Source organism: Podarcis tiliguerta, assembly GCF_965153285.1.
Source record: "Podarcis tiliguerta genome assembly, chromosome: 4".
In the NCBI taxonomy this organism is placed as follows: Eukaryota; Metazoa; Chordata; class Lepidosauria; order Squamata; family Lacertidae; genus Podarcis; species Podarcis tiliguerta.
In genome coordinates this window covers 91,250,770-91,270,575 of record NC_139537.1, presented here as the reverse complement: position 1 = coordinate 91,270,575, position 19,806 = coordinate 91,250,770, and the positions used below count along the sequence as shown (strand labels likewise).

Below are 19,806 nucleotides of genomic sequence, written 5' to 3'. Positions count from 1 at the left end.
CGCACGTGCAAAGGTCGCTGTAGGTGACAGTAGCAGGCGGAAGTGACGTATACAGCCGTGGCGGAAGTGACGCGTCGACGGGGAGGAGGCGAGAGAGGGAGGAAGGAAAGGCTCTCCAGCTGTGGGGAGAATGTCTGGCGGGTTGTCCGGGTCCGAGGCCGCCCCGCTCCCCCCGGGCTTCGCCAAGAGGATTTTGGTGACCGGCGGCGCGGGCTTCATGTAAATTCCCGCCTGGGTTGGGTTTTTTTTTGGGGGGGGGGGGGGCTTTCAGGCTTCCTAGAAGCCCTCGCGAAAGGAGCAAAAAGCGCACTGAATATGATGGGGTGGGCTTACTCCTGAGTAAAGGTGCCTAGAGTTTTGTGTGTGTGTGTGTGTGTTTAAAAAACCAAAAACTTTTGGCCTGCTTTCTCTGCCAGCGTGTCTTTCAAGCAGCCTTGCGAAATTTAGATTGCATAAATTACCGGAGTACCACTTCCTTAAAAAAAAGAAAAAAGAAAGAAAGCTTGCAAAAATAGGTTTTAGTATAACTCCTCTACCTGGTGTGCTGCAGGGTAGTTCTTTACCTATTAAGATTTCCTTCTCAGAAAATATGGGCCTGGAAAGAGAGAAAGGTTTCTTCTGTTTCTTCTTCATTGAAGTTCTTTACAACGAAAAAACAAACTTGCTTGTGTTTGCTACTTAAGAAAAAGAGAGGAAAGCAATAGGTTTTAGTATAATTCCTCTACCTGGTGAGCTGCAGGGTCATTCTTTACCTACCATTCGTGATTTGGCTTGTGTCCGCTTACAGGGTTGGGTTGGGGTGAATTTGGGGCAAGGGATTAAAGGCTTTAAGCTTTCCTTCTCAGAAAATACAGGTTTGAAAAGAGAGAAAGGTGTCTTATGCTTCTTCTGCATTGACATTCATTCATGAGGCCCATGTCATGTTTTCCATGACTGTAAAAATAAAGAAATCCTAATATGTATGACTGGAAAGGGTGTCACTTATTTCTTGATGCCCCTAATAAAGGGGTGGGAAGTTCAAACTATTTGGAGGTGGGTAGGTAAGTTGCTTATTTGCCAGAAGCTTTTTATGTTTTTGTTTCTTAAAGAAAACCACAGTTGTTTCTTAAAGAAAACAATATTTTGGATTATTCTGAAAAAGTTTACAAACAAATATTCTAAGAGCTCCACAACTGAATATATTTTCCACTGAGATTTGCTTCTCTGTTCAGGCTTATTTCTTGAGAGACAGTTCGTGAGACATTGCCACAAGACTCTGTGGTGGTGTGCCAGTCTTAGTGACAGAAAAAGCAATCTGACCATAGCAGCAGAAACAAGGGAGCAGCATGGGACTGGTTCATGTGTGTATGTGTTTTGGAAATGTATCTGAAATCAATGCAGTTTGAATTTGAAATATGTTGATTTTTTGTTTTTTCTTCAAAACCTGCAGTGCATCTCATGTAGTGGTTTCCCTCGTAGAGAAGCATCCAAACTATATGATTATTAATCTTGATAAGGTAAGACTCTTTTGCTTAAATAAACATAAATTAGCAAACCAACATATACTTGACAGGCAATCAGTGACTGCATGCAAGATTTCAGGTCTTGATTTTAAAGTAAGCTATTACCATGGAACTCATAAGATCCGGAAGGCCAGTGTCTTGCAAAATACTCTATTTACTTAGCTCTGAAGATAAACAACAGTAAATGAGATTTGAATGTTTGCAGCTATACCACTTTAATCCAAATAGCCATGCTCTAAGGGAGAAATCCCATGCAGAAGAAGCTGATGTAAAGTGAGCTAGTGTAAATTAAGGTGGCCTAAGGTTACACTAGATTCAAACCCTGTTCAGCAGTTGCTTTGTTGCTATAATATAATAAAAATAGTCATTCAAACCTCCTCAATATACCTGCTTGTTCTTATATAAATTGAAGGATCACTCAGAGTATAGATTACAGATACCACTTAAGGTTTCTTCATATGATACATATTTTACCCGGTAACAGATTCTAAACAATGAAGTTCAGTGCATTGACATTAATGAAGAAAAAAACCCTTAGCCTTCACAGCTTGCTGTTACTGTTTCTTTTTGTAATCTTGCACTTTTATCCATGTAAATAAAAAATTAAACTCTTCCTTGGAAGTGTTTATAATGAAAATACAGTCTCTATATCTCCTTCAGATATTAACTCTGCAGACCAAGGATTTGTCATTAAACACATCCTTGCTTTCATTATACTTTTTCTCTCTCTTACAAATTCATTTTCTTGACATTATTTTTGTAATTGAAATGTGGATGTGATGGTTTTCATTTATTGCATACTAAGACACACCTGAGTTTAATTAAAAGGGTTGATTTGTATGAGCCCCAAGATACAGAGAAGGTGGGTTGGAAGAGAATGCTATGAGACAAAATGGAGGAGCAGAGGCTTGACTCAAGAAATAAAACTTCTCTGTTATTTTCTTTTTTTGCTGTTAAGCTGGACTATTGTGCAAGCTTAAAAAATCTTGAGAGAGTTTCTGAGAGACAGAACTACAAGTTTATCCAGGTAAACTAGACCTTTTTTTTTTTTTTTGTAATTCATTGTTATTTTAAAAACAATCTACAGTATGAAGGCTGCAATCCTGCACAGACTTACCTGAGCGTAGGTCTTGTTAACTGACATGGAGCTGGAAGCTTTTTCTTTTCTTTGTTACTGAGTATTTCACTGTGTACACTGAAGTTTGAACTGACTGGAGCATCCCTCCACAGAGCTTTGTGAAGTGAAAATATTACATTTTCTGCAGCAGCTGTAAAATTTGGTGTAGTTGAAGAGTTTGGGGGTATACATAAGCAAACCTGATGTTGACTACTAATTTTATACTTTTCATCTTTTATAGGGGGATATCTGTGAACCCAATTTTGTAAAAGAATTATTTGAGGCTGAGAAATTTGATATAGTGCTACATTTTGCAGCTCAAACACATGTAGGTGAGCATTGCATGTCACTACAATAATCTACTAGTAGTAGTAGCTTCCAGTTTTTGCGCGAGGGGCAGAGGATACTTCTTATGCTGGCACTGCTAACATAGCTGGACACCTATCCTGCTGTACCTCTTAGTGACAATGTGCACAAATTGCTATGTTTTACTGTTTTGCCATTGTGTCCCTTGATTCATCAGTGCGTAAACTTTTGACGTCAGGTGATAACTATGCTGCTGCTGTAAGTGGCACAGAACATCTGGCCCATGGACCTTATTACCGTAATGTCTTTAATAGGAGCTGCTCAGAGTGGCTGGGGAAACCCAGCCAGATGGGTGAGGTATAAATAATAAAATTATTATTGTTATTATTAGGCTCCTTAGGGATCAGCCTGCAGTAGCTCCTTGGGTCTGATGGAACTTTATCATGGCTTAATTTACACTGGCTTGCTTTATACCAGCTTCTTGTGTGTAAGATTGTTCTCTTAAGAGTAGTTTTGTTCTACTGCATATGGAGATAACATTTTTTCTTGAGTTCTTGTTGTAGGTCTGAAGGTCCCCCAAGGCCTTCAGGCTTTTTTTGGTACCAAGCTGGACTTACATTTCTCTTTATTATTTTGTCTCAAAACTTAGATCTTTCTTTTTGGCACAAGCTTGAATTCAACTACGTCAACGTTTATGGAACTTGCATTCTGGTTGGTGCTGCTTATGAGGCTAATGTGGAGAAGTTCATATATGTCAGTACTGATGAAGTTTATGGGGGAAGCTACAACAAGGTGAGCTTGAATTAAATGAGTTTCTTACATCTCTTACCTTCATGTTTGTCTCTTGGGTGAATTAAACAGGGCATGATCTTGTAATGACCAGGATGTGGAGACTGTTAGCTTTCTTTAACTAGTACCACCTTACTTCCCATGGCCAACTAATAAAAATAGACAAACATTAGGAACTGAGCCTCTCTTGTTTCCAGCTTAGTAAGCATATTGTTTTACATTTACACCAATGTTCGGCCACTTGAAAATAACCAAAAGATAATGATAATCTTACACAGAAGGAATGTGCTGGTACAAATTTGACCTAAAGAGCTTTCGATTCTGCTTTCTTTAAAGGATGCAAGAGTTTTTGTTAGTACTTTGGTATTTTAGGATTGCTGTGCAAGTACAGTGGTACCTCGCAAGACGAATGCCTCGCAAGACGAAAAACTCGCTAGACGAAAGAGTTTTTTGTTTTTTGAGTTGCTTTGCAAGACAAATTTCCCTATGGGCTTGCTTCGCAAGACGAAAACGTCTTGCGCCTTTTTCTTAAAACCGTCAATGCATTCCTATGGGAAACCGTCAATGCATTTCCTATGGGAAACCGTGCTTCGCAAGACGAAAAATTCACAAGACGAAAAAACTCGCAGAACGAATTAATTTTGTCTTGCGAGGCACCACTGTAAATACTTTTTTTTCAGTAAGAGGATGGAACATGAAACCTCACTTGTCACGGAGCAAGAGTAAAATATTAATTCCCGGTAAAGGTCGTCAGAGTTGAATTTAGGAGAACACTTTGGGCAGGGTGGTTTCCTTATACTATATAGGTAGACAGGTTCACTCTCCCTTTCCCCATGATTTCAGCTGCATCTGCTAGGAAAAGGATCAGGCCCTCTGGGGTATCTTGCAGCACAATCCTAACCAACATCTACTCAGAAGTAAGCCCTGTTGAATTCAGCAGGGCTTACTTCTAGGCAAGTGGGTTAGTATTTTATCCTTATGTGCTTAGCTGGGGGTAGATTTTCTTAGCACTACTGCTAATTAGAGAATGGAAGTATTATTTAGGTATAATGTTAGATAACTAGCAATGAGAAAGATTCAGGTAGGTAGCCTTGTTGGTCTGACGCAGTCAAAATAAATTTTAAAAAATCAAAAATTATTTTTTTTAAAAAAATAATAAAATAGTCTAGTAGCGCCTTAGAGACCAACTACGTTTGTTCTAGGTTTGCATGCACACTTCTTCAGATACTCTTCATGCACATGAAAGCTTATACCTAGAACAAACTTAGTTGGTCTCTAAGGTGCTACTAGACTATTTTTAAATTTTTAATTTTTTTTAGCAATGAGAAAAACCTCTTAAATTTTTTCAATCCATATATAGCATTTTGGTGGTGTTTTTTTTAAATTTATTACATGTTTTTGGCAAGCTTGCACTGCTTATTTGTGTTAATTCAAACCAAAAAAGGAAAGGTGTCTAAAGTAACAATTTGCATGCAATTCCACAACTATCTTAAACATTACTGTTGGTATATAAAGGTAGAATTTAGTATTGTGCAACTATTAGCCAAACTGAACAACGTTTCCATGAATTATTGCTACATTAGTAACTTAACGTTTCTAGTTTCGAGTTTATCCTCAATCACTAGTCTAGTTTGTAGACTATTTAAGCCATGAATTACTGTTTCCTGAAAACACTGGCAAAAGACATAACTGTGGTTTATTTATTACCAAGAAACCAGAATATAAAGTTGTGATTTGTTGTTGGATTACAAACCCTGCTTTGTTTTACCTATGACTTGCTCTTAATGTGTGAGTCTAGTACCCTTCCTTAACCATAGTTTGTTTGGTTGCTTAACCCCAGATGCTCACTAAGCTACAAAGACACAAGGCTAGTGTTAAAAAAACCCCAAACAGTGGAGGGACAAGCTGATCTCTGCTGCTTTATCAGACAGCTCATGGTTAATCTGAGGTTTGTTAAATAAGTCATAGTTTACCATTATGTGAGAATCGGGCCATTAACAAGAGTCATTTTAAGCTGGCTTGTAAATCAATATAAATTCTTTTTAAGACTTTGAATGTCTGGCATGTAAAAAAATTGTTCTAGGAATTTGATGAATCCTCATCTAAAAAACCGTCAAATCCTTATGCAGCTTCTAAGGCGGCAGCTGAATGCATTGTCCTGTCATATTGGGAAAGATACCAGGTAAGCAGAAATGAAACTTGATATTTTAGGTACTATTATTAATTATTTGGATTACTGAATACAGTGGTGCCTCGCAAGACGAAAAGAATCCGTTCCGCGAGTCTCTTCGTCTAGCGGTTTTTTCGTCTTGCGAAGCAACCCTATTAGCGGATTAGCGCTATTAGCAGTTTAGCGGCTATTAGCGGCTATTAAAGCCTTAAGGGATTAGCGGATTAGCTGCTAAAAGACTATCAGCAGCTTAGTGCCTTAGAAAAGGGGGGTGGGGAGTGAAAAAAAATCGCAAGAATCGCAAGACATTTTCGTCTTGCGAAGCAAGCCCATAGAGAAATTCGTCCTGTGAAGCACCTCCAAAACGGAAAACCCTTTCGTCTAGCGGGTTTTCCGTCTTGCGAGGCATTCGTCTTGCGGGGCACCACTGTATGATCCATATGCCCAAAGATGTTTTGGACACAGAAGAACCCACACTGAGGTTAAAGAAGTTACCACCACAAACTATATACATTTAGTCAGAAGTCAATTTCATTATGTTCAATGGGCTAACCAGTGCTGCGTCCTCCAGATACGATGGGACTACAACTCACATCACTCCTCACCATTGGCCATGCTGGCTAGGGCTGATGGGAGCTGTAGGACTGGAGCACACAATATTGGCTACCCCTGCTAAGCTGGTACTAGTGAGTTTTAAAATACATAGTAGATTTCCAGTATAAAATATGGTAGTTATATCTTTGCTGTGGGCTTACAACAAAAAATGAACATTTAAAAACTTGATATGTAACCTGCTAAACTTGCTATGCTTGTTTGCAGTTTTCTGTGAAATGCTGCACCACAGGTATCAATTTCCTGATAACGTCTGGCTTTTCCCTCTTTTGAGAATATCTGTTTAGCCTCTGACTCCAAAGCCCAGCCTTTAAGACAGGCATCCCCAAACTCGGCCCTCCAGATGTTTTGGGACTACAGTTCCCATCACCCCTGACCACTGGTCCTGTTGGTTACGGATGATGGGAGTTGTAGTCCCAAAATATCTGGAGGGCCGAGTTTGTGGGTGCCTGCTTTAAGAGAAGTGAAGCATGTCCCAGAGTCCTCTTTCTGCTGCTCCATATTGGAAGCAAGGAATACTTTAAAACAGAACACCACTGATTACTCTTGCTGCGTCTGGTGGCCATGTGGTACGATGTATAGGTATGCTTGTCAAGGAGCAAGTTTTTTTTAGTTTGTGTACGTGGTGATAAGCCCAGGCTTGCCATTGTATAACATGCAATAGGGCCCAAAGTCCTATCCCAAAAGTGTATTATTTTGATCTTAGCTGATATTCTTCTTCAGAGCTGTGAAAAGTACACCACTTACTGCTTCTTCTGTTTGTGGAAGAAGGCATTAGTTTGTATCTTTACTAGTCCCTTGCAAACAGAAGGCCTTGTTTCATTTGCAGAGGGAACTGTGAGGCTAGGACATGATTTTTTCATTTCATTTCACTTCACTTTTAATTTCTATGCCGTCTTTCTATTTTACAATACCCAAGGCGGTTTACAAGCTGAAGAAACAAAGAATGTACACCTTACAACAATCTAATTCAATTAAAAAATGTGATAATAAAACATACCTTTAAAATAAAGAACTTATATCAAATAAAGTAATATTCAACAATCCAGTAGAATAGCATAAAGGGAAAGGTACCCCTGACCGTTAGGTCCATTCGTGGCCGACTGAGGTTGCGGTGCTCATCTCACTTTATTGGCCGAGGGAGCCGGCGTACAGCTTCCGGGTCATGTGGCCAGCATGACTAAGCCGCTTCTGGCGAACCAGAGCAGCGCATGGAAACGCCGTCTACCTTCCCGCCAGAGTGGTACCTATTTATCTACTTGTACTTTGACGTGTTTTCGAACTGCTAGTTTGGCAGGAGCAGGGACCAAGCAATGGGAGCTCACCCCTTCGTGGGGATTCAAACCGCTGACCTTCTGATCGGCAAGTCCTAGGTTCTGTGGTTTAACCCACAGCGCCACCTTAAAACAGTATAGAATAATATGAAATATCAGCATATAAAAAATTAAACAGAAATCCACTCTTAACAATTACAATAAATAATTTCTAAACTATATTCAGTAAAACAATTGCAAATCACAGTGCATAAAATAATACAATACAAATTGATTAGCAGAGACTTGCGGGTGGAGCAAGGCAGATGGAAGAAGGCCTTGCCTGATGAAGTCTCTCCCCTCACATGCTTCTCATGCTGCTTTGGAGGATATACCAACACCCTAGAGCAGGTTTCACAGGGGGAAATCAGCTGGGTGGTGGGAGGAAGGGGAGATGCCCCCCCCCCAGCAGAACCTGAGTTAGGATCTAAGCCACCGCAAACTTTTTTATGGCTGTTCTCCTTGAATTTGTACTGGCACACTCATAGTATATCCTTTAAAGTTTCCAGTGGTTATCACGCGGAGCAGCAATGTTTATGGACCCCATCAGTTTCCAGAAAAAGTAAGTGAGATGAAGGCATTTCTTTTATCAAACAAACCCTTTGTGAGCCCTCAGTTAACAAGTCACAGTACTTTGCCAAGCATTTATTACGTGGTCTTTCTTCTATAGAATTATTGCTTAATTAATGTGCATGCCGTTAAATATTAAGAGTTGGCCATTCATCTAGCTAGGGATTCTAGCATGTGAAAATAGGCTTCCATGCAAATATTAAATCCCAGCTGGGCAAGGAACCATGCATGTAGCTAAGTGCTACCCATCCAGCAGCCAAAATTGTGTGTGCAGAACCCATAATTGAAAACATTTTGGCTTTTAATTGGCTGTTTAGCAGATGGAGCAGGTTGTGGTTTCAGCCCCTTCCCTTTAAAAAAAGAAAAAAGAAGGCACTGCTACAAGTGATTAGCGGTCTTTATTACTGTCCGTTGCTAGAATTAAATACGTTCTCACACAAATATTTCAGAAAAGCTGAAAGGTTTATCATTCTCTTTAAGTAGCCTGGGTTAACAATTGCTGCCTATTTTTAATGTTTCTCAGGTTATTCCAAAGTTCATTTCTCGCTTGCAGCAGAACAGAAAATGGTATGTATCACGGTCATATTCGGTCCCCCTGCCCCTTCCGTTATAAGTGTATGGCAAGCTAAGCCAGTCACATACCCTTGAAATTGAACACCCCGTTCTAAAAACCAGTCCGGACAGTAAAATGGGTCACGTTTTGAGACCACACTGCCCTGGAACAAAACCTGCATGCCCAACTTCTTTTAATCAACAACAGTAGGTACCGTATTTTTTGCTCTATAAGACTCACTTTTTCCCTCATAAAAAGTAAGGGGAAATGTGTGTGCGTCTTATGGAGCGAATGCAGGCTGTGCAGCTATCCCAGAAGCCAGAACAACAAGAGGGATCACTGCTTTCGCTGTGCAGAGATCCCTCTTGCTGTTCTGGCTTCTGGGATTCAGAATATTTTTTTTCTTGTTTTCCTCCTCCAAAAACTAGGTGCGTCTAGTGGTCTGGTGCGTCTTATAGAGCGAAAAATACGGCATATGGTTTCTTAATACTCTGTCCCACCACAAGAGGTCATAGATGGACATAGCAGAGTCACTGTTTCATGCTTTTCACTAATTTAAAAACCTTGCTTAAGAGAATGTATAATGTTGGGGTAAGGAAGATTTGTTTTCTTGGACTTGTACTTAGCCTTTCTCATTGACATGGATTTGCACCTGTTATATGTTTTAACACTGCTAGGACACACACTGTAGTGCAAAGTCTGACAAAGTGTGCAGTGCAATAGCCACTTTCCCATAATTCTTTGTAACTTGCTGTGTGTGCCACCAGGTTTATTGCCTTTGTGAAGAATTAGCATGAATGGAGGTTGTGTTTTGTTATCACATACTTTGCGCTTTGCCCTTTGTAAGCATTTAAATAATTTTGCCAGCCTGGCTGGAATGTTAGAATAGCGTTTGAAAAGCAATGCTAAATGTATGCACTATCTTACTTGCTTGTAGCTGTATTCATGGCTCAGGACTTCAGAGAAGAAATTTTCTTTATGCCAGTGATGTAGTCGAAGCATTTCTTACCGTTATGAAGAAGGGGCAACCAGGGGAAATCTACAACATTGGGACCAGCTTTGAGATGTCGATTGCACAACTTGCAAAGGAATTAATCCACCTAGTGAGTAATAAACAGTGTTTGGACATTGGTGGCTTAGTAGCAATAAATACTGACTAGGACAAATGAACGCTATTGATGCATTTCAGTAAATGACTCTAAGATATTTGGAAATGGGGGAGCATGTGCAAACTTTTATTTTACTAACCAGTGGGGTCTGTTTGCTCTGCCTTTGATCCTGTGTCGACAAATTCATTTCCATCATATTTCAGGCAGGCTTTCTGCTTTTGGTTTTGTTGTTTATTTCCTAGCACTTGCATGGTTAGAGGTTTACACATTTGACTTAACCTCTTTTTGTCTATAACTATTATTATTTGTTGTTTATTTCCTAGCACTTGCATGGTTAGAGGTTTACACATTTGACTTAACCTCTTTTTGTCTATAACTATTATTATTATTGGGACGCGGGTGGCGCTGTGGGTTAAAGCCTCAGTGCCTAGGGCTTGCCGATCGAAAGGTCGGCGGTTCGAATCCCCGCGGCGGGGTGCGCTCCCGTTGTTCGGTCCCAGCGCCTGCCAACCTAGCAGTTCGAAAGCACTCTCGGGTGCAAGTAGATAAATAGGGACCGCTTACTAGCGGGAAGGTAAACGGCGTTTCCGTCTGCGGCTCTGGCTCGCCAGAGCAGCGATGTCACGCTGGCCACGTGACCCGGAAGTGTCTCCGGACAGCGCTGGTCCCCGGCCTCTTGAGTGAGATGGGCACACAACCCTAGAGTCTGTCAAGACTGGCCCGTACGGGCAGGGGTACCTTTACCTTACCTTTTATTATTATTATTGCTGTTATTGAATTTGTATGCTGCCCTTCATCCAAAGATCCCATAGTGTTTCACAACATAAAATACAAAATGAGAACACAAAATATGTAATAAAAAACAAAAATAATCCCCTCCCACAACACTTGGAAAACTCCAATGACAAGAAAAGTGGCTTCATTACTGATGCTAGAGAAATCAGTTAGGCTTTCATAGAGGAAGGTTGATCATAGAATCATAGAATTGTACAGTTGGATGGGATCCTGAGGGTCATCAAGTCCAGCTCCCTACAATAATAATAATAGTAATAAATTTTTATTTATACCCCGCCCTTCCCGGTTCAGAAAACTGGGCTCAGGGTGGCTAACAACAAATTTAAAACACTTGATTGATGCAACAAAAAACAGCATAAAATACAGAATAAAATGTGAAGAACAATAAATTCAGAATTCAAAAATCAATCTAGGGGGAAAATCTATCCAATAAACATTAGATGATCACCAGGCCTAGCTGGTTAAATTAGTCCTATTTGGTCCAGCAAGGAGACCAGGGGAGAATTAGCTGTGGGATCCCAGAGCGGGTAATCTTCATAAAAAGGGGAGGGGGAGGGAAGGAAGGAAGGAAAAGATCAGGCTAAGTTCAAATTGAAAGCCAGGTGGAATAGCTCTGTCTTACAGGCCCTGCAGGGCCCTGGTCTCATGGGACAGAGCATTCCACCAGGTCGGAGCCATCAGTGAGAAGGCCCTGGTGGAGGATAATCTGACTTCCTTAGGGCCCGCGACCTCTAAACTATGATTATTCATGAACCTTAAGGTCCTCTGTGGGGCATGCCAGGAGAGGCGGTCCCGTAAATACAAGGGCCCTAAGCCACAAAGGAATCTCAACTAAATGCATTCAACCTCTGCTTAAAAACCTTCCGGGAAGAAGGGTCAACCCCTTTCCATGAGGAGCCGTTCCACTGTCGAATAACTCTTAACATCAGAAAGTTCTTTCTGATGTTAGCCAGAATTTCCCTGTAACTTGAAGCCATTGGTTCAGGTGTTACCCTCTAGAGTAGGAGAGAACAAACTTGTTCCGCCTTTCGTGTGACAGCCCTCAATCCATTTTCTGCTCAAACCAATCCTTGTCGTCCCCCCCAAGTTCAAACCAGGGAAGAATGTGGCTTGCCCAATTGCAGCAGACTTCCTATGGTGGACTCCTCACTGAAATGTTGTGTTTATGGATGTACCCATTAATTCCATTAGAGTCTCCCTTCCTGACACTTTCAGGTATCACCAATTATATAAGAACACGGCAGTTCTTTTTCTTCTCTTTAAGTGATTCAAGGTAGTTCCATACAAACTACTAGGGCAAATCCTCATCACTAATCTGCATGGCTTCACGCTCTTATATTACGGTCAATATTGCATGGCTCAGAATATATTTAGTAAGCATGTTAGTCACATACACCAAAAGATAAACACCTTTGATTTCGGCCGACTAGCTAGCACTTAGCATCTTAAATGTAAGATTTATTACAGCCACTTGAGTGTTTCTCACAACTTACGTCTCTTGTTTTCCTTAGTAGTTTTATAGATACAGCTAGCAGCACTTGGGAATCGTCTACATTTTAAACAAAACAGAGGATGGAAATGTTTGTGGAAATCTGTTCATTAGAAGTAGTTGTGCTTACAACGCAATAGAAATCAAAAACATTTTGTTAAATGTTAAGTCTCTCACTGCTGACATAGATCTCCCCCCTCCCTCCTGATTTACAGATTAAAAATACCAGTTCTGAAGCAGAGACAGAATATTGGATGGATTATGTTAAAGACAGGTAAGATATTTCTTATTTCATTACAAATATTTTGCCCTGTCATGTAAAATATCCCACAGGATTTCCGATGCCATCTTAATTTGGGTAATATGTGTCCTCTTCTTTAGTGGTACAGAATGTTTTCCTTATGTTACAGTGAAGCCAAATTTTGAGCTCCTCCGCCCCCCACCCTTTGTAGGTTGGGCTGTGGCATAGAGAGGCAAGCATGGAGCTTTGCTGTACAATCCTTTCCTGCTCCAGGGTAGGAAGATGAGTTTGGTCCTGGGTTCTCAGGGTAAAAAGGTAAAGGTAGAGGACCCCTGGATGGTTAAGTCCAGTCAAAGGCAACTATGGGGTTGCGGCGCTTATCTCACTTTCAGACCGAGGGAGCCGGCGTGTTCACAGACAGCTTTCTGGGTCATGTGGCCAACATGACTAAACCGCTTCTTGCGCAATGGGACACTGTGACAGAAGCCAGAGCGCACGGAAACTCCTTCCCGCCACAGTGGTACCTGTTTATCTACACCCTTGTGCAAATTAATTGAAACAAAGCATATTTTCTGTCTTACTCGTAATCCTGTACTCAAAACAAACACGAAAAGTCGCTTGATCATTGTGGTGTCGGAAGCCTGCAGCCAATAGAAGGAATGATGCGCTTGCTGCAATATATTGAGGTTCTAGCAAAGAGAGTTATTCCAGAGCTGGAAAAGAGGTATCCTGACAGTACCTCTGTCACACATCGAAAGTGGTGAAGAAATTCATGACAGAGCAGTACTTGATTGGCCAGGGAATTCCCCAGACATAAATCCCATTGAGAATTTGTGGGCTATATGCAAAAGTCGCCTCCGTGCTATAGACTGTATGACTATGGAGAAACTCAGGCGCTGATTCAAGTGTGGTACAGGGATCCAAAAATCAGCAGTGACTGTTCGAAACTAGTAGACTCCATGCCAAACCGTGTTCAAATGCTGCTTAAAAATAGCGGAGGTCCTATCCGTTACTAATGTACGTATATGTGAGTTTTGTACAATAAACAACATTGTTTGTTTCAATTAATGTGCACAAGGGTGTACTAGTACTGGTGTGCTTTTGAACTGCTAGGTTGGCAGGAGCTGGGACAGAGCAACGGGAGCTCATCCTGTCATGGGGATTCGAACCACCAACCTTCTGACCAGCAAGCCCAAGGGGCTCAGTGGTTTAGACCAATACACACTACCATGAGCAGTGAACCCAGAACAAACCTTTGGTGCAGCTTTGCATGCAAGCAAAGTCACTGCATTTCATATTGGCGTAGACACTGTTTTTATGTTTTACCAACCATCAAGTGACTTGCTTGAGACTTTTAACGATTTGAAAGTAGCTATAACTATTTGAAAGTAGCTTATAGTTTATTGCTACAGTTAAACAAAGACCCTATGCTTGGATTTGGATATAAAAGTAATGAGGCAAACTACCCAGTATTTTTACTGGGACATTTTATTTCTGTTTTATAGTTCCTTGAAGCAATTCAGTTAAAGATTTCATATAATGAAGATTCTTCTTCTTAAAAAACCAAAAACATCACAAGAGATATTCAATTGGGTCTGCGGTCACACGGCAATTTTTTGGTCTTCCTGGCATTTCCTGTTATTTTCTGCATTGCATTTGATCTTTCACACAACGGAAATCTGGTTGAATTTAGCATTAATTGCTTTACAGATAAATTCTGTATCCAACTCTTTTAGCTTGGAAAACCACAGGAATCTGGCATTGTAATTTCATGTGACAAATTTTGGGGTGGTATCCCAGCATGCAGTTCTTTCCTGCCATTTAAAATTTAGTGTAACATGGTAGTATATCAGTTTAGTGTAACGTGGTATATCAATCAATTTAGTGTAACATGGTGATATATCGATCAAAAAGCCACCACTCCAGAATGAAACAAGTACTTCAGTGTGAAAGGAACTTTTGAAATCAGGACAGAAATGTTATATATAATAAGAAAAACTAACACAGTAATCCCCTCATCTGAATTCGCACAGAATGATTGAATCAATGGACCTAAGTTAACTGACTTTAGTGGGTCTGCTCTAAGTATGATGAATGTTGTTTATTGCTAGATGCAGCTACTGAAATAGTCCTAAATGTGGCTTGTTCTTATCTATCTCATTTTCTTTACATGTACCAATAAAATGTTTCATCTGCGTCTATGTGATTTATGGTCTCGCTTAATACATTTAGGGTTGTAGAAAGAGTGGTTTTCTTTTATGAGAAATGAGAAGTCGTCAGTGTGGTGTAATAGATAAAATATGAGTCTTGAATCAAGAATATTTGAGGTTGAAGGGATGCGGGTGGTGCTGTGGTTTAAACCACTGAACCTTGCTGGCTTGCTGACCAGAAGGTTGGCGGTTTGAATCCCTGCAACGGGATGAGCTTCCTTTGGTCTGTCCCAGCTCCTGCCAATCTAGCAGTTCGAAAGCACGCCAGTGCAAGTAGATAAATAGTTACCGCTGTGGTGGGAAGGTAAACGGCATTTCCATGTGCTCTGGTTCCGTTGTACCAGAAGCAGTTTAGTCAGGCTGGCCACATGACCCGGAAAGCTGTCTGCGGACAAATGCTGGCTCCCTCGGCCTGAAGCGAGATGAGCGCCACAACCCCATAGTAGCTTTTGACTGGACTTAACCGTCTAGGGTCCTTTACCTTTTACTTGAGGTTGAATCATTTCTCAACAATGGCGCTTATGACTCTGTCAGCCTAAGCAACCTTCTAGAGTTGTTAGGATACGATGAGAGCTCCTTGGACAAAGAGTGGGACAGAAACGTAGTAAACTTTGAAATGGAGTTTTGAATATGCAAGGGCTTTCAAAACTCCATTTCAATGTTTTGATACATTTCCTGAAAAATGCTGTTGGTGTTAAGGCTTAAGGATGTTCATAATACTCCTTTCTATTTATTTTTTTTTAAATATAAATTGACTGGGATCTGATTTGGCATGTTTGTGTTATGTGTTTCACGTGGTTTTAATTTACACACGCCCCATTTAGTGACTGGAATTGTGATGGGTTATATAAATTAAAACTAAAATAAAGTTATTCATAATCAGAATGTATATGAATATATCTATGCACCTGCTAGGGACAGTCACCTGAAAATGCAATTACAACTGCTCAGATTCATTGGTATTCATCCATAATATTCCAAATAAATTTCCCATGTTTGAGGTTAGTGGTAGTGTATTTTTCTGCCCCACATGACTGATCTTTGCTATGATTACTCACACGCAGGTCTGTGATTGCAGTAATCGAGTCACAGATTGGAAATTATTTGGGTGCCTTGCAAGTGCGTAATATTTGTGAATATTGACTATTCTGTGTAAATCATGCGTGTTTAACAGGAGAAGGAAGGGTAGCCTAAAGATTAATCCAAAGGAATAAAGTGCTGAATTCCTAAATGTCCTTTGAAGGTAATTAATACACATGTTATATGAAACTTTGAGTTCTCCATAGGAATAACACTCTTCTCATTTATTTAAAGGCCTACAAATGACTTGGGATATCCAATGAATTCTGGAAAAATGCACAGCTTGGGCTGGAGACCTAAAGTGCCTTGGAATGAAGGAATAAAGAAAACCAGTATGTTGTATTGATACTAAATCTGGAATGAGAGTGAAAGGAAAGCAGGGCAGCACTATTTTCAAAAGAGCTGTTTTTTATAGGCTACTTTGGAGAGTAAGCTGTTTACTGAATTAGCTAAAGCTAGATTTTTTAAAGTAAAGGCTTTGAACCTCCCATTGTATTTTTGTTTTTTTATACAGTCATACCTTGGATCCCAAACTCCGAACAAATTGGATCTGGTTTTCGAACATTCTTTTGGAAGCCGAATGTCCGACAGGGCTTCTGCGGCTTCTGATTGGCTGCAGGAGTTTCCTGCAGCCAATGAGAAGCCATGCTTTGGTTTCCAAACGTTTTGGAAGTCGAACGGAATCCATTCGATTCCGTTCGACTTCCAAGGTATGGCTGTAATGGTAAGAGAGCAAATAAATGTTGCTTCTGTGAGCTTGAGAGTAGGCACTGTATGTTGGGGTGGGGGAAGCAGTAGGAAATATGAGAATAAAAATTATCTTCATCCAGGCAGCTGTTAGACTAGACCACATAAGCACTTTTCACATACATAATTTACGTTTGGACGTGGTATGTGCTTGGTTGCCGTTGGTGCTTTTTTTTCTAAAAAATTTTTTAGGGGTACTCTCATTTTCCTACCCATATTGAAATACTGCCCCTCAATGAGGCCAAACTTAGATTTATAAAATGTTTAGGGGTACGTGTACCCCTGCCCCCCCAAAAAGCACTGGTTTCCACCATTAGCTTAAGTGCCCCATTAAGTTCCTAGGCTGCTCTGGAAACTTGGCAAAGGACTGCAGACCTCGACTTAAACTTCCACAAGACAAATATTTGTTCACAAGTTAACCTGGAATTCAGGGCCTTCTGTGTGTGAGCAAAAGCCAACTCTGCTCGTGCAAGAATTGCCTGAGTTTCACCAACTTCTGCTAAAACCCTGTGGACCTTAAGGAGTGGGAGTGCCTTCTCAAGAGACACAAGGGCCAGTAGAGGAAGATAGGTTGGCTTGTTGTGAGAGCAGAGTTCTGCATACCTTGTCTCTGGTTCCAACCAGAGAAACAAGTCTGTATATGCTGTGAGATGAAATTGACTTCCTTTAGGGGCGAACAAATGCCCTGCTTAATCCTAAATGTCTGGCATTATTACTCTGCTGTTAACAACATTTCAACCATCATAAACCAAAACTTTTTATTTGTGCCTTTTGGTTCCTGAATCCTTGAAATGTGCTGCCAAAAAAATCATGAGATAGAAACCTTCTTCAAGCTGTAAAATACACTGTCTTGATTATAACTAGTACCCTGTAATCTGTCACCCTCTGCACTTAATGATTTTTTGTATGTTTGAGCCTGCATGGAATAGCACTGTAAGATTGCTTATTACATATTCATGCTTTGAAATCTTCTTTTTCTTGTGCTAGTTGAATGGTATCAAGAAAACTTCCACAACTGGAAGAACGCGGAGAAAGCTTTGGAGCCTTTTCCTGTTGCTGAAGAATCGGTATGATTTAGTCTGCGGCAAAGTTGTGAAGAAAAATAATGATGAAGGAAAACATTCTACCTCAAGATCATCGCATTAATGAAAAACTGTACTCAAGCAGCAAAATGGGATTGTATTCATGGAATATCAATAATATCAAGAAAGACAATGGAGTACAATTTTACAGTATGGGCTGTAAGGGCTAACGCCTTTTAATCAGCATTCCAGTGCAATATTGAAGCTTTAATATTTTTCTATAAAAATAATAATTGAATTGGAACAATTTTTATTAAATAATGCACTTTTTAATACGTACAGCTGTTTTGCATTTTAATTATTTATTACTGTATTGTATTGACAGGATTATAGTTTTTTACAACCTAGGCAGCAGATTCTGGTTCAGGAGTATTTTCTGCTTTTTGTAGTTGTATCTTCCTGTCCTAGAAGTTTGTTCTTGACCATGTGCTTGTTTTAAAATACTGTCATATCATGTATCCTCAATGATCTGGTAAGGAAATCTGTCTCTCATTGCTCTACAGAAATTGAGCTTTGGAGACAGACAAAGACTTCCCTGAATTCAAGAATACAGTATAGAAACCTGAGAGTGCCCTCATGCCAAATATTTATCATTTCCAATAGCTTCTTTCAAATTTATTTTGAAGAATCACAGTGCTTCCGAATTTAATTTGTCTTCCTTGTTGCCTAGAAGTATTTTAACTCTACGAACATGTGAAATTATGTGAACAATACTAAAATGTAAGACTATGTTAAATGTAGGACACATACCCAGTGGTGCATTTTCTAAGCTAGACCTGGAGCTGTGTATTCAAAAGGTAGAAAAGTGCAACAGCTGGCATCTGTTTTGTTGCTGAGCAATCTGGAAGGTAACTCCCATGCTTAACTACTAGTCTTAATAATGATGATAATAACAACAACAATAATTTATTGTTTATATGCCGCCCATCTGACTGGGTTGCCCCAACCACTCTGGGCAGCTTCCAGCGAATTAGAACACCAAACACAATAAAACTCCAAACATTAAAAACTTCCCTATACAGGGCTGCCTTCAGATAGTTGTTTATGTCCTTGACATCTGACGGGAGGGCGTTCCACGGGGAAGGCACCATTGCCAAGACGACCCTCTGTCTGGTTCCCTGTAATCATGCAGTGAAGGAACCTCGCCAGAAGGCCCTCGGAGCTGGACCTCAGTGTCTGGACTAAATGATGAGGATGGAGACGCCTCTTCAAGTATAAAGGGCCAAAACCATTTAGGGCTTTAGAGGTCAGCACCAACACTTTGAATTGTGCTCGGAAACATAATGGGGGACAATGTAGATCTTTAGGCTGACATGTATCCCATAGTTTCTCATTTCACTTACAGTCACACCTTGGGTTACAGACGCTTCAGGTTGCGTGTTTTCGGGTTGCGCACTGCGCCGAACCCAGAAACACCGGAACGGGTTACTTCCGGGTTTCGGCGCTCGTGAATGTGCAGAAACACTAAATCGCTCTTTGCGCATGCGCAGAAGTGCCGAATTGCAACGCATGTGCGCAGATGCAGCGCTGTGGATTGCGAACGCTGCGGGTTGCGAACGTGCCTCCCACACGGATCACGTTCGCAACCCAAGCCTCCATTGTACTGTTGATGCCACTTGCACATTGTATCTAAAGGCACTGAAAATATCAAACCCAATTAGCTGGTACATTGCTTTATGTTGATAGAGATACAGTGGTACCTCAGGTTACATACACTTCAGGTTACAGACTCTGCTAACCCAGAAATAGTGCTTCAGGTTAAGAACTTCGCTTCAGGATGAGAACAGAAATTGTGCTCCGGCGGCACAGTGGCAGCGGAAGGCCCCATTAGCTAAAGTGGTGCTTCAGGTTAAGAACAGTTTCAGGTTAAGTACGGAACTCCGGAACGAATTAAGTACTTAACCTGAGGTACCACTGTACTGAACCAGTGATAAGTATTCTTCATCACAAGCTGCAGTCATATAAAGGCGCTCTGCCAAACCCCTCGAACATTGAATCCAAGGCTAAAACACCGTAACTACATTCTGTTGTGCCAAATGGGTCGTGTGAATTTTAGCACTACTCTGTTCCCAAAGCTTTCAGTATGAGGAAACTATGATCAAGATATTCTGAGGCCAAATT

General features: G+C 40.6%; 1 protein-coding gene and 1 long non-coding RNA gene across 4 annotated transcripts in view; both read left to right on the top strand.

Annotated features, from left to right (window-relative positions):
• LOC310675440 overlaps nt 1-19,806 on the top strand; it is a 65,800-nt gene that overhangs the window by 14,318 nt on the left and 31,676 nt on the right. The window lies entirely within an intron of this gene.
• TGDS (TDP-glucose 4,6-dehydratase) lies at nt 53-18,425 on the top strand. 3 transcript variants are annotated; one of them, XM_083435887.1, is made up of 12 exons: nt 54-219; nt 1,430-1,496; nt 2,461-2,529; nt 2,861-2,951; nt 3,575-3,717; nt 5,798-5,896; nt 8,312-8,371; nt 8,903-8,946; nt 9,870-10,035; nt 12,541-12,599; nt 16,091-16,188; nt 17,591-18,425. In XM_083435887.1, the coding sequence occupies exons 1-12, from the start codon at nt 131-133 to the stop codon at nt 17,674-17,676; spliced, it is 1,071 nt and encodes a 356-aa protein (XP_083292013.1). In that variant the 5' UTR covers nt 54-130; the 3' UTR covers nt 17,677-18,425. The 3 variants fall into 3 exon arrangements, with proteins under 3 accessions (XP_083292015.1, XP_083292014.1, XP_083292013.1); XM_083435889.1 differs by lacking the exons at nt 16,091-16,188; nt 17,591-18,425 and adding an exon at nt 14,072-14,765 and having other exon boundaries at nt 53-219; XM_083435888.1 differs by lacking the exons at nt 16,091-16,188; nt 17,591-18,425 and adding an exon at nt 12,778-12,897 and having other exon boundaries at nt 53-219.